Source organism: Idiotropiscis lumnitzeri, chromosome 7 (genome assembly GCF_059441095.1).
Source record: "Idiotropiscis lumnitzeri isolate Australia: NSW breed Sydney's pygmy pipehorse chromosome 7, RoL_Ilum_1.0, whole genome shotgun sequence".
In the NCBI taxonomy this organism is placed as follows: domain Eukaryota; kingdom Metazoa; phylum Chordata; class Actinopteri; order Syngnathiformes; family Syngnathidae; genus Idiotropiscis; species Idiotropiscis lumnitzeri.
In genome coordinates, this window is record NC_142397.1 from 15804109 (window position 1) to 15818456 (window position 14348).

The following is a 14348-nucleotide window of genomic DNA, read 5'->3' on the forward strand; positions in this document are numbered from 1 at the left end:
TTCAATTTGATATCGGTTGACTATGATTCGCTAATTATTGTGTTCTGTTTTCATTTACATTTTACACAACATCCCGACTTTAATGCAATTGGGGTTATACATTCCATGTACAGTGAATTGTCAGAGTAGTTATTTTGTAATCGTGTGTATGCTGGTGTGTATCTTCTCCCCACAGTTGCTAAACACTAAATAACTCAAAGGTCTAAATGTGAGTGCATGTCAAGTCTCTACTGTACAGTATTTGAGACAGTACAGTCCACCATGAAGTCAAAAGTGTGGCATTCGTTGCATCTGACCTTTCAAAAGCGATGTTGCGAGTGTCCAGTTGAGTGGTCACCACAGCGGCAGACAGTCGAGCCGCCACCTGCTCATCACTGGGCTGCACTCCCCCCAGTAGACCCAAACCGGCAGCCGTACTGCTGCAGGCGCCGCCTTTGCCCCGGCCAGGTGAAAGAGCCGCGAGAGACGAGACGCACGAGGTCTCACAGAACACCAGCTGCCTGTCGTGGTCGACCTCGATCACCTCTGCGTTGGAGTCTGGAATGTGAGAGGAGGATGTGCGGGTGCAGAGGGAAGTTAGACTCACACGGTTAGAGAAAGAGGAAAAACACAGTGGCAGAACAAAGTCTAAGATGAGTCCTGGGATAGGTCACATGAAAAATGATTCAAGATGTAAGAGGAACAAATATAAATATAAAATGAGAACTGTGGAGCCAGGGGAGAAAAATGAGCACAAGGAGTTGTGACATAATCCCAAAGAAGGGAGCTGGGGAAGCAAATACAGACACAGTCACACTTGCATTTATTCAGATGTGTTCCATTTTGCACTTCCATCCGGTGATTGACAATTATGAGAATTTGCTTGAGAAACTTTGCTGATTCATGTGCAGAATGATTACCTTAGTTTATAAATTGTCACACTGACATTTTAGCAAGTGTAATGTCACTCTGACATCGGGATGATCTTTCTTTGAGTGTAAATTGTGCGTTTGCAAATATATGACGGAACATTTTGACCTTGTCCCCTGAAAATGAAGCTCCTATTTCCTCTCTGCCAGGTCATCTGCTCAAATCCGGTGAGAGTAGTGTCCACGCGAAGAGACTGTCCACTCTTCCAAACCCTGTAGGTGTCGCTGGGGCAGATACGAGACACGAGGGGCACTGAGGACCAATACAAATAGATTAGAATGGATGGATGGATGAGTGTAAGTGACCAGAATGAAACAAAGTGTACTGACCCCAGCTGGTAAACTCCCATTTCATCTCCACGTAGAAGTCCTGGGCCTGCACAGTCCAAGCGTCGGTGAAAACAAAGCAGAAAGCCAATGATAAACAGAGAGCGCTGGTGAGGTGACGGCTTTATTTACAGATGGCCATTAACCCAATGGGCAGGAAAAGATGGAGCGTGAATAAAGACGTTGATGCCTGCCAAAGGTGTTGTTCCTGGCACAGAGCGCTGCTTGTGTATTTTGTGCGTGTGGGTACATAATAGCATATGATGGATGAGGAAGGATGTGTGTGAGTGTGGCGGAGGAGGAACGCTGCGTGATGTTTGTGACATTTGCAAGTGTGTGCTTTAGTGCACGTTGTATCAAGTATACGTGTGCGGGGTTGGTGTGTGTACCCCATGAATGTGTAGCCACCGGCATGGTGGTAGACAACCCACGAATATAAAGATGGCAAGTGATGACATAAAGATATACATAAAGATATCCATATTAATTAATTCATTAAATATTTTGAAAAAGGCTGAAATATTAATTATTTATGGTAATCTCCCCTAAGACTACAATTATTTTTTTCAAGCCTCAAAGTCTACGGTAAGTCTTAAATGGAATGGAACCTTAATTAATGTCATTGCTCCTCCTGTATATCTCACACTGACAAATTGTCTTTGCTAAAAAAATTGCTGTAAGAAAAACTGTTGAGACACAGAACTGTTTGTGAATAAGAGAACATTTCTATCCAATTGTATTATATTAGTGCGTGACAAAAACTTTTACACAATTGATTTGAGCAATGTGGGCCTTGGACCAAGCTATAGTACAACTCTACCTAAATTCTTTTTTTTCCCCATGCCAAATGGTGGAGAAGATATTTCAGATTGAATCCCGTTCCCATTGTCAGGTATGCTCAAAACATCCAATATCCAAATGCTTACACAAGCATACTGTGAACAAAAGCACATATCTGAACTTCTGCACTGAGTTAACATTGGCAAAAAGAAGAGCAGCTGGTCGGTAAAGACGCCAGTAAAGAATACCAGATGAATTGGGAGCTCCGAGCAGAAAGAGAAATCTGTTCTCGGCACATATTAATTTTTAAATTAAATAAGATAAATAATCATTTCTCTCTTCACCTACACTGAAATTAAAAATGAAAAAAAAATCTATCTATCTATTCTGATACATTTCAAAACAATTCTTCTGATACCATCAATTACAAGTTTTTGAATTAGTATTTCATGATTTATTGTGTTAAAAGGTTTTGTTAGGTCAATGACTGATCCAGCTGCATATTTTTTTTACCGATGGTATTTGTGGTGTGTGTGAAAGTGATGGTGAGCTTTCATTTTTGAACCAATACTGGCTTTATTAAAGAATTGTTCTTTTAAAGAATTGTGGCTTATTACATCATCCGCAAAGGGAGATCATGCAGTTTACCTGCCCATGTCATGCATGGACTGCAGCCTGTTTTGTTTCTGTTTCTACAATGTCGAGCATGGCGTGTGCGCAGATTGCCCTGGTTTTCATGCAAATGAAATAACACAATGCTGCATAAGAGGTGCAAATGTCACATTACGCCCAATTCTACCTGTGCAAAGTTTTGCAAAATACCTAAAGAAAGAAAACTTCACCCATGCAGAGACTTTGACTGCACTCTGGGCTAGACTTGTACTCAGAATGAAAATAGGGATCATTGAATCAGTTTTTGGAAGAGTTTCCTGCTGAGACCTCCAATGAGTTTCACCATGGAAGGGGAAAAAAACATATTCTCCATTTCTTGTTGTAACAATATTTTGCCACACTTTTGTGTCTTTTTCAGCCAAAAGATACTGAGAAAACAGAGAAAATTTCAGTAAGGCTACATAAGCAGGCAATATATGTACTGCACTAATTGTGTCAATAACCGCAAAACATGAAAATGCATGAAAATTAAGTCAAAGTAGGGAAGCGGGTCAGAGAAACAAGCAGCAGTGAGTTCCACAATAGTTTATCCCCCTAGACTATCAATGTATTCATGGGCTTAAAAGAAAGCATCGGAAAATAAAGATGTAAAATAAAAATTAATCAATTATTCAAATGAATGCATCACTGCTTCAAAGCCTCTTTTGATGTGCAATTGTTTAGTTATGTTTATTTTTTTATTTTTGCATGTGTTTGTGTGAAATCCCACTTGGCGCAGTCGTTCCAGCAGGACGGGGATGCCCGCCAGTTTCTTGGCAGTCCTCTGGTAGTCACGGTAACGCAGCACAAGGCGCACCAGCTCCGGATCTCTAGTACTGACTGCCTCCTGAAGAACTGAGAGATAGCGAGAGAGGGGTGACAAAGACGAGCCAATCACTCAGACCTCATCTAAAATTCATGTGCATGAGCGATTTAAGGCGGTAGCCAGAAGCTGAAGTAGGTCGAAGGAAAAAAATAATATATATGAATTTTTTCGAACCCATTCATCAGGTACCCACTTTGCTACTAATCTTAGAGCTTGATTACAATCAGAGTGATCAAATGTCATCAATGGCCGACGCCATTTTGCACACTACAGCTCATTTATTCAAATCTAAAAACCACAAAGACACAAAAATGTCTTAATTCTTCACAATTGTAAGCGTTTTTTTTTTTCTTATACTGTGCATTTTATTTCACGAATCCATGACTGTGGATGGTATGATCAAAAAAGGACTCCTCAGCCATGTTGTTTTCTTGCTATGGTGTGAAAGCAATTTTGATTGCCTTTAAGAATCAAATATTCTTTACATAAAACAAATTCTTTTAAAATGTGCATTCAAATCAACTGCATATTTGCTCTTGAACTACGTAGTTAGTATATCTAACTTGTGATAGAGTATCAAGAGGTCTAAGAATATCATATCTGTGTGAAAAAGACATAACCGATCTAAAAATTCACAGAAAATGAAAAAATAAGGTATTAAATTTATTTCATAGTATTTTATCAAGTGGTTGCAAGCAATAAAATCATATGGATTTAGATATTTTTTAAGGTGTACTATACATCTACTTAAAAAATGTTACTGGATCCAGTTAATTTTATTTTGTGCACACACTTGATGAAATAGCATAAATTAAAAATAAATAAATAAATCGTGTCAATAGTCCAGGGATTAAAGTCCTTCCAGAAAAATCCTCACCTTAAACTGGTGAAGCCATTTGTTCGAACCCCGTCACCATGCGCAGGATTGCCAAAGCATAACCGAAAATGTCCCAAGAAAGTAGTTGTAGTTGATCCTGTTTGTATTTTTTTCAGATAAACCTATGATTAAGTTCCGGTCCAAAAGAAGAGCCACGTTGGGCCGTGCAGGAAATGACATCGGCTTTAACAGTAACTCCATTTCAAAGTTATTGGGTGTTTGTGGTGGAATACAGCGACCAGCGGCACCCAATATGTGTGCATGGCACGACGACCTACTGTGCATGTGACACTTGCAGCAAGTCGAGAGGCAATGTTTGAGAGCAAAAAAATGCAAATGCATAATCTGGAGTATTTTTAATAAAAGATTTAATTTTAATTATTTAATTTTTGCCCCTTTCACTGTGACCTTCAATTGATGAGCCACCACTGACTATTTCTTTTAACTCATTCACTGCCATTGACGGATATAGACGTCAAAAACTGCATTCTTTTCACCTGGCCTACTAGTGAATGAGTTAAAGTTTTATGATCTTCACTAAACTTGAAATGTAATGCATCTTTTTTTAAATCATATTAAATTGTTTACCTTTCTTATCTTAAACAAAACATCTCTGAAAAAACAGCATTCTGAATTACTGTGTAACGTTCTACTGAGTAGCACATCAATAAAAAAAAACAAAAAAACAAAGGTTTTAGATGAGTATGTGCTTTTTGAAGAAATGCGCCTTGAAAAGTGGATGGAATAATGCATGAGTTTCAACCTTCTTTACTCCATGAAAGAGAGGACCAGAACATTCCTGGTAAATTCTTAAACACATTCCCGCCCAATAATAGATTAAGCGCATCAATTAAATAAATGTAATAATGAACACTCGCCAGTCCAGCCGTTGCGGTTCTCCTTGCTGACATCAGCTCCGTGCTGCAGCAGAACTCTGGCACAATCCAGATGGCCCAGTGTGACAGCCAGGTGCAGAGGAGTTCGACCCCGGGGATCCACAGACTCTAAATCAGTCTGGGGGGGAGAAAAAAAAAACGCATGCAAACAGATAGAAAGAAAAAAAAAAAAATAACGCAAAATCAGAATGTAGACGCTTTCTGGAATAAATGTATAACTGTGTCTCTCAGAAGGTGGGAGAAAATGTAAATATAAAAAGAAACATCAACAAGAGGTTGACAGCAAAGAGGTGGAGAGGGAGTTGGTGACAGGTGCTAATTGATCTGTGCGCACTCTAATGATGATGGTCGCTGCACTTCTGTAGCATCTTCATTTTGGGGCTGTTTCACCCAATTCATCTGATTTTCAACTCATTTTATTAAAACCGTTCAAAAATGACTTTAAAAATCAATTGCTTTTCCCGTAATATAATCATTTACAACAGAACAAAAGAATAAGCCCAAAATCTCAAAGCTGAGTTGCTATATTTAGCAGCATGTCAACATGACCTCGGTTGCTAGTGTCAAGCCATTAGCAATTTTTAAACCACATTAAAAGAGCTCTTTCAAAATCTATATTTACAACAAAAGATCAAAATCGGACTAAAAAAAGAGTCACGGTAAAAAAACATCACAGAAGCAGGGCCCGTGTGCGTTGAAATGAAGCAATGGAATCAGTGTGATTTTAAATACTTCGTAAAAGGGAAATCAGTTATGAGGCTCATGCACAAAATATTTTTTATTATTATTATATGAAAAATTCATAAACAAGCGGTGAGGCCTTTATATTAATTTCTCAGGTATTGTACTGGACCCCATCGAATGTGATTTATTCTTCCCAGAGCATACACCAAGTGTGGGGGTTCGGGTTAGGGGGCCTGCCAAGCTTTTTCCCTTTTCCCTAGGTTCCGGCTGTTTTCCGCCAGGCACGCCTCCGACCGGAGAGGGCGTCGGCTCCTGCGCACCTGCTGCCCATCATCAGCAATCACCGCGGGGGTTTAAAGCTCAGCGCTGCCAGGAGCCAGACGCCGGATTATTCCGTGACCTACCTCGGTACCCGGTCCACGTCGACGTTCGCCTCGTGCACGTCCGCGCTTTGTGTTATGCAACCCGAGTTAACCATTGTCTTTCCTCGCTCTCCCTCCAGCCGCCCAGCGCCAGCCCGAGCCCGATCCTCCGCCGCCAGCCGCAAAGCCCCGGAGCGTCGATCGCACCTCGTACGCCCGTACGCCGCCTGCCTGCCCTTCTCAGCCCCCGCCGGCTCGCCGCCGCCTTCGCCTCCACGCCGCTCTCCGCGCCCGCGCTCCTCCCGCCACAGCGCCGGTGCACACTCAGCGCGCCGTCTCCGCTGCACCTCCGCGAGCGCACATCTCGCCACCCCGGCGAGCACCCCGGCGCTGACTCGCCGCTCCTCCACCTGTCCTCCTGCCCTGCTACCGGCACCCGTTCCTCTCCCCCCGAACCCTTCAATAAATCCTCCTCAACCATCCTCGCTTGCTCTTGGGTCCAGTTCTCCTTTCTCACGGTTCCCTGAACCGTTACACCAAGGTCCATAAAGTCATGTTTGGATGAGTTCATTGTGAACCTTTGAACCAGAGCTCATCAAACACCTTTGGGATGAAGTGCAACAGAGATTGTGAGCCAGAACGTCACAAATGTCGGTCTGGATGAATGGACACACAGTCCAGGAGCAGAGTAACTTCACATGTTCACATGTTCACATGTTTACATGCCATAGCTGTATTGTCCCAAGACTTTGGTCCATACGAGACACATATGTTGCGTGTCCAATCTGGTTGTAAAGTTAATTCAATAGCCTATCAAATGTATTTCCCATGATTTACAGAAGGCAAACAAAAAAAAACTGAGTAAATTTGGCTTCTACAAGCACAAGAGTAAGCATCTTCATTTCGAGAGGATATTTAACAAGTTGGCACACAGTGCGAACAGCTTTCCTGAAGACTGGCTCGAGAGTAAAATCATTAAATGAGGCTGAATTATCTTTCCACACAGCATCTAAGAAAGGTTAAAATGCCAAGCACCAAAGTCTCAATTACGCCCAGTAAATCACAGGTGCTAAACGCAAAGCCCAGGGGCCAGATCTGGGCCGCCACATTATTTATGTGGCCCGCGAAAGCTAATTATGTGCATTGACTTCATGTTTTTCAGTAAAATACCCAAATTGCAAATTGTCTTTACCTTTAAAAAGAATGTTGCAATATTGCAAGCATGTTTTATTACAATCCCCCTTTAAAATAAATGTAACAATATTTGAAAAAGCAGGCCATTGATTTCAAAACGTAGTTATTCATTAATTTGTTGTGTATAGGTTATATATATTTGAGTTTACAGTATGACGGCTCTCCAAAGTCAACCATAACTATGATGGACACCGAATATCTTATCATGTATGATTGTCAGAAGTGAGTAATGTCTTCATGATCTGATCTTCCACCTTCAGTTTTCATCTGTCCCAAAGAAAACTGAATTGGAGTTCATCCGTCACATCTTTCATAGCATATAACACAAATTATTGCTCTCATGGGTCGACATCCCAATTCCCCTCCGACATGATTGTGAGCATTGGAAAAGATGAACCCATCAGCTCATGTGCAACATGACGTCTGGTAATTCCCCAAACGCCATGATGGAGACTTCAGATTTCACTCTCCCAAACATATGGAACATCACATTCGCTGCGCTCCATCGCCATCACTTTTAAAGCCCAAGTGAAACCATTCTGATGTGCAACTGAATGATCCATTCTTCATTATATTTACAGCCTTCGTTTGGTATTTGGATCTTTTAAATACATAATCACAATACTGAGGTTTAAAATGATCAAATAAAAAGAAAATATTGACTATACTGGAATACTGGAATATGTACTTTGGTACAATAAGTAACCGATACATCCTAGCCAATATTTTATACTACTGTTATCATTATGGTGTGGGTTTCAGATGTAATCCCTCATCGCTGACATAATATTTGCAGGTAAAACTGCCTGTTTGTTATACTGCGCTTTTGTCAAAGAATAATTAATTAAGAGATAATAATAATAATAATAATAATAGGAAAAGAGTCAATGTGGTTAGATTTAACAGTATTTTTAGACTAGCCATCCATTTTCTATACTGCTTATCCTTATTCGGATTGCGGTTGAGCTGGAGCCTATCCCAGCAGACTTTGAGTAAGAAGTGGGGTAAACCATGGACTTGTCAAGAGTCAATCACAACTTTTACATTTTATGTTTAGGAATTTATGAAGTAGCTCCTGTGAAGTGAGGTGAAGTAAGTGGTTGGTAAATGTATTTTTAACTGCTATGATCATGATGCAAGGTTGGTGCAATGTGAGTGGAAAAATACTCGGCTACTGTCAGTCAAGCCTGTCATAATTGGGAAGAGATAAACATTTAAAAAAAACAACATCAACAAAATAAAACATTAACCATTAAGCCAACAAGACATTCATGTACCGCCTAGAGTCAAATACAGATCAAGATAGGCAGCTCATAAAGTGCTATTCATAATGCTTAGTTGATTATAACTCTGTAGAGTCTATCTATTTGCTCTCTATCTATTCACTCGGTGCTCAAGCGGCCACCATGGAGACAAGGCAAGAGATAGACAAGCAAATCTGGAAAGAGAAAATATGGATGGGATGCTGCTGCATGTGATGGTAAACATAGAAACGGAGGAGTGTGGGACTGAAAAGTAGAGCATGCAGCGAGGGGGAAGATGAGGGAGGCCGAGAAGTGAGCTGAAGGAGAGAACAACAACAGAGACTCCCTCGGGTGCCAATGTCGAATGGGGAATAGTCAGCAGAAGCGTCGTTGCAATGCAGGGGAAGCAAGACAAACGTCAGTTTGCTTGCGTGTGCCGTGCAACAACAGTGCAATATGCAAATGAAGCCACGTTTCTTGTCGTCTGTCGTGTCGCTAAGGACACTGCGGACATCATGTGGCTGAGCTGCTTGAATGTGAAGAGCTATCAAAGTCACAGGAAGCAGTTTATAGTCCAAACTTCACCGTCCATTGTTTATTAATGCAGCTGGGTATAAGACTTGGAAATGTTAGCATTCAAAATAGAAATGGTCTCTGTACAAGGAACCTCCATACAAGCCATTTTTGTGGACGAGTGAAGTGTGGAATAAATGTGCCGAAAAAAAAAATGATTGGCGTACTTGTGAGTATGTTAAAATGCATTTTACTTGCAATTAGGTTCGGGTGTACTTGTAGGCTAAATGCTAAAAGCGTAGCATTTCTTTTTCACATTATGTCACAGGAATGCGAATGCGGAAGTAAAAAAAATACAATAAAAAAAGCTACCAATGTGTTAGAAAATTAAGCACATCAACATTGTCTATTCATAATTTTTTAGAAAGCTTACAAATTCACCAAAATCATGTTTTGATTCATTAGAAAATAAATATTTCATTGTTTCATCACATTTTGTGTTTATAATTGGGATTAATTGATTGATTCATTTGATAATGATTAATTAATACTTCTACTTTTTCATTTTGTAATTCGTCTCCGGTTTGATGCATCCAACATTGTGCATGCTGAAATCTATTTGCATAACTCCTCCGACTTGGCAAAAGGAACTCAGCTGCAATTTAGGGTGTTTATCAGACTCTGGATGCGTCTGGTTAGTAGATCACCTTCCAAATCTGTTTGTTTCATAAATCAAATTTACACCCTTTTTTGTGCAATCAAACCTTTCGTAAATGAAGCCCTTGGTGTATCACAGCCGACCAGTCACCCTCCCCTTTTGAGCTTGTGTGTAATGCTGATGATTAGCAGTTTAAGCCTATTTTATAGCTGTACATCATTTCAATTACGATGGATACCAGTGTGGAGGTTGATGGCTGAGCTAGAGAAACACAAGAGGAGCCCGAGGGCAAAACGCAGATGAGTGGATGCTGGGAAAGGATAAACAGAAATCAGGGAAGGTGGAGGAAGATACAGCGAGTGCCGTATGTGCAATATTGTACATCATACAATCTTGTTTTACATAACATAAAACAGGGACCGAAATCGCGATTTCAGACCAAATCGCGATTTCAGACAATTTTCGAAATAGACAAAGCTTTGGTTTGGCCCCACATTCACGAAGCAGGTCACACCCTACTGATTTAAAAAAAAAAAAAAAAAAAAAAAGCGATACTGTCGTGCGTAATCCTGGAAGTAATTTATTTTGCCGCTGCTTGAATGCTAGTCACCACCCCCCAGTGGTCGGCAGTCAATCAGTACAGAAAGAAGCTCCATCAGTCCATCAGTAAGGCACTCCTGTTTAACTGACGGCTGACAGAAAAACACGCTGTGTGACTCACGTTTGTTTGTTGGCATGGGTGACTACACTGGGGGTGCTTCCAGCAAAGCAGAAAAGGGGTTCTTCATCATCTGGCAGACGAATGCCGAACTGCTGAAATTTACTGATGGACCCACCACTACTGCTGTAAACAGTTTTAATTTATAGTCTTAAAATTGCAGGGTCAAACTGTAATTTAGTGTTGACGGAAGCGCAGTTAATATTTATATAACGATGATGGATTGACAGACTGACAATAGGGCTGGGTCGGCTTGAAATAATGACGAATTGACGATAGGTTCGCTACCTTCAAAATCCCCTCAAACAAAGAACAAAATCAAATTAATTTTTAAAAAAAAGCCGCGAATTGTACCAAGCCACGAGTATTCAGGGATCCATGGTAGTAGAGGAAACATATTTATAATTCGTCAATACATGTTAAAAATTAATCAAAGGGCCACTAACAGAGTGCACATGACCACATGTAGCCCGCGGACTGCCAGTTGCTCACATGTCACATGAATGAATTGAAGACTCAAACGTTTGTACGGAAAGCCCACATTTGAATTTTAAAACTGTTAGATGGGACAACGCAGGATTTTTTTTTGGGGGGGGGGGAGAAAGCGTGTAAAATAATTTGAAATATTAAAACACTAATTCATTTTCATTGTGATTATTTCTAAAATAAATTCATTATTGTTAAAAATCTGTTATTTATTTATTTTACTAATATTTTTTTATTTTGTTATTTACAATGAATCAATCAACCAATCATTTCACAATAAATTAATTAGATTAAATGAATTTAAAAAATTAATAATGAAGAAATACATTTTAATGAACCCTCTTAATGGGGGGAAATCCTCATTTAACGCAAAACATATTACAGGACTGTTGATAAGGTAAATGCTTGTTGTGCAAGAAAACAAAATTAAGCAGGCTGTAGCAGGTCTTCGTCCATAGGTGTGAAGGTGAATTGCTGTCCGTCTATTTATGCCCTGGATCTGTCCAGGTTGCAGCATGGCTCTTGCCCAAAGGCTCCAATTCACCCACAATGCAAATTGGAATGATGCATAGAAAATGTATGGATGAATGGAAAATGTTCTCTGACCTGATTTGCCAAAACCTACTGCCAGAACCTTAAAATAAAAATTCCAGATGGATGAATTAGTGGCGTGTATAACAATAAAAAAAAAATCAGTTTTCAGAAACAAGCATGTCTTGTCACTTTGGAAAATATCTACTGAACAAAAGTGGTCCGTGTTGTTGTTGTTGCTATCTCTTGCTTGTAGACCAAACTAAATAGAAAGGCGGCGGGAGGAAATGTCTTTTTTTATTCATTTTACCTCAGAAAGAATTATTTACATCAAGTGGAAATGAGACATATTTAGACTTGAAATATTTGAGTTTGTGGCACATCTTTTTGTGTCTCACAAATAACTACAATTCTTATTTTTAGGAGGCAGCACAATTGACGGAGCAGGGCCCACATGAAGAGAGAGAGAGCGAGAGAGAGGGAGAGAAAGAGAAAGAGAGAGAGAGAGAGAGAGCCACCACTGTTTGTGGCCAATTCTCAAAGAACAGACTTTGACTAGCCGTTGAATTTGGGATCTGTTAGTTCTAAACCGCTGTAGATTGGTGCCAAATTCAAATCCTTATGTCTTTCAGGAGTTTGCAAGGACAAAATGGATTTTAATGGCATGGGATGTTTAAGCAGTTTCTCTCTGCGCCTTCACTGCCATGGTGGTGGCAAGATTTTGTGCCTTTCTCGAGGACAAAGAGGTATTTGTCAGGCCTACATAGAGAAGTATGAATTGCTGAAAAGCATTAGGACACATGGCCACTGCATTTACAGGAAGTGGAACTGGAAGAAAATATACACTTCTGGTTAGAAATAAACATTATGAGAATAAGTCATATAAGTCTGGCTTTTACATCCACAGACATACATTCACATAAACATTTTACTAAGTGGTGCTAAAGGTTGAAGAACCTGACAAGCCCAAACCCTATTAAATCCTCATTAGTGATCTTGATTGACTGCAGCTAGCAGTTTATCTCTTTATTAGATTAATTAGATTAGAATTAGATTCAAATTAGATTTACAGTACACAAGTACTTTGCAGCCATTTATATAAGACTGCAGAATCCAAGATCAGCAATTGAAATCATTACTGTCAGTAAGATGCGTCACCACATTGCCAAGGCGTGGAAGAAGACTCGAGCGGTCACCCTCTGATGAAAAGAAATTGGTTTAGATAATCAGAAACAAGCCAGGAAGCACCAAGTCTGAATCCTGACATGAATTGGGAACTGCTGGAACACTAGAGTCGCTGTCCATTATGAAGCAAGTTTCTAGTGGCTGACGTTGGACATCTGTGGATTTAATAGCCAGGTCTGTGTAAGCTAAACCAATCAGCCAACCAGTTTAAATGAACCCATTTGATTGAAATTCATGGGAAGATAGCAATAGTAGCAAAACAGGAGCCTGAAACACAATTTGTTAATGATGAAAAATCTCAGTTGGGCCGTAAGGTTAGCAAGGGACAACGCAGGAATGAAACATCCATTTGAGTTCTACTCATTTATTAGGCCTTTTAATAAACTGTTATTGTTTGAATGCGCACTGTCCTGGAGTTAACATCGGCTGCCTGCCGAAATATGACGGAGAGACGGAGACATCTCTTTAAACACGTATACACATTAACACTTGCTATGACAAGAGCACCATTTAAGGCTTTCTAAGTGCTAATGTCCGCCCACTACTACACATCGATTTGCAGAAATGACATGGAAAAAAAAAATTCAAGTTGAAAAGCAACCAGCACACAACAGTGTGGGAAAACTCATCTGCAGTAGGCTGCATTATAACCAATCGCAATATTAAAGACGAAGAGATTATTTGTGTTTATGTTCCACTGCTACACTGCAAAACATACTGTACGTTTTAAACATTGCAGCATACACAGCAGTTTTTGGATGATATATTTGTTTTTGCCTCGAAATATAAAGTGAAACTTTCGCCATTAAAGAGAAATGTCTACATGGTACTATCCTCAATCGTCTTTCGAGTGACTTCTTAACTGAGCTATACAGTCAAATTCGGTTTGAGTAATTCCATTTTTGTTTACCCCAATGCCCCCCCCTCCCCATCTCAGTGGTGAGCTCAGAGACTGCATTATTGATACATATTTCTAGCTACGGCATCTGCTCCTTCTCTCACACCACCCCCCTTTTCCTCACTAACTGTGTTTGTGGCCCGATGCAGCTTGGCAGGTACTTAGGCCAGCATCAATCTTTCATTCCAAAGCCACACACACACACACACAAATACATGCGCACGCATACCTACAAACGCACACTCTCACATTCAAAAATGGGCATGCATACCCAAAAGGTAATTTTCCCCCCAATTTTGTGCATGGCCCACATGGGTGAAAAGAGTGGTGATAGAAAGAAGAGTACCAAAATACGTTTTACTTCCCCCAACACCGATGCTACACTGCCATGAAACAATGATTTGTGTCGCCGACTCAGACAGCATAAGTACAGCAAACGAGGGACAATAACTCAAAGAACAAATTGACAAAACGTCACAGCTTGAATTTACTTGCATTGAGGGCCGCGAAATAGGAGCAAAACATACTGAAACTCAAAGTGCAAATGCTGGCCTACATTTAAGAATAGTTTGTGTTTCCAGGTTTCACTGCATTTGAGTCCTCGTCATCC

General features: G+C 40.2%; 1 protein-coding gene and 1 long non-coding RNA gene across 2 annotated transcripts in view; one reads left to right on the forward strand and one right to left on the reverse strand.

The window, feature by feature from the left end:
* The window catches only part of ankrd13b (ankyrin repeat domain 13B), a 37248-nt gene that overhangs the window by 14048 nt on the left and 8852 nt on the right, over window positions 1-14348 (reverse strand). Inside the window, exons 2-6 of the mRNA XM_088300625.1 lie at window positions 5248-5383; window positions 3397-3521; window positions 1239-1284; window positions 1018-1161; window positions 297-537 (exon numbers count right to left, since the gene is read on the reverse strand). Coding sequence (XP_088156751.1) covers window positions 297-537; window positions 1018-1161; window positions 1239-1284; window positions 3397-3521; window positions 5248-5383 — 692 coding nt within the window. The remainder of the gene's footprint in view (window positions 1-296; window positions 538-1017; window positions 1162-1238; window positions 1285-3396; window positions 3522-5247; window positions 5384-14348) is intronic.
* On the forward strand, window positions 6166-6793 carry LOC148333738 (uncharacterized). Its single transcript, XR_015844239.1, has 2 exons — window positions 6166-6357; window positions 6452-6793. It is a non-coding gene; the product is annotated as an uncharacterized LOC148333738 (long non-coding RNA).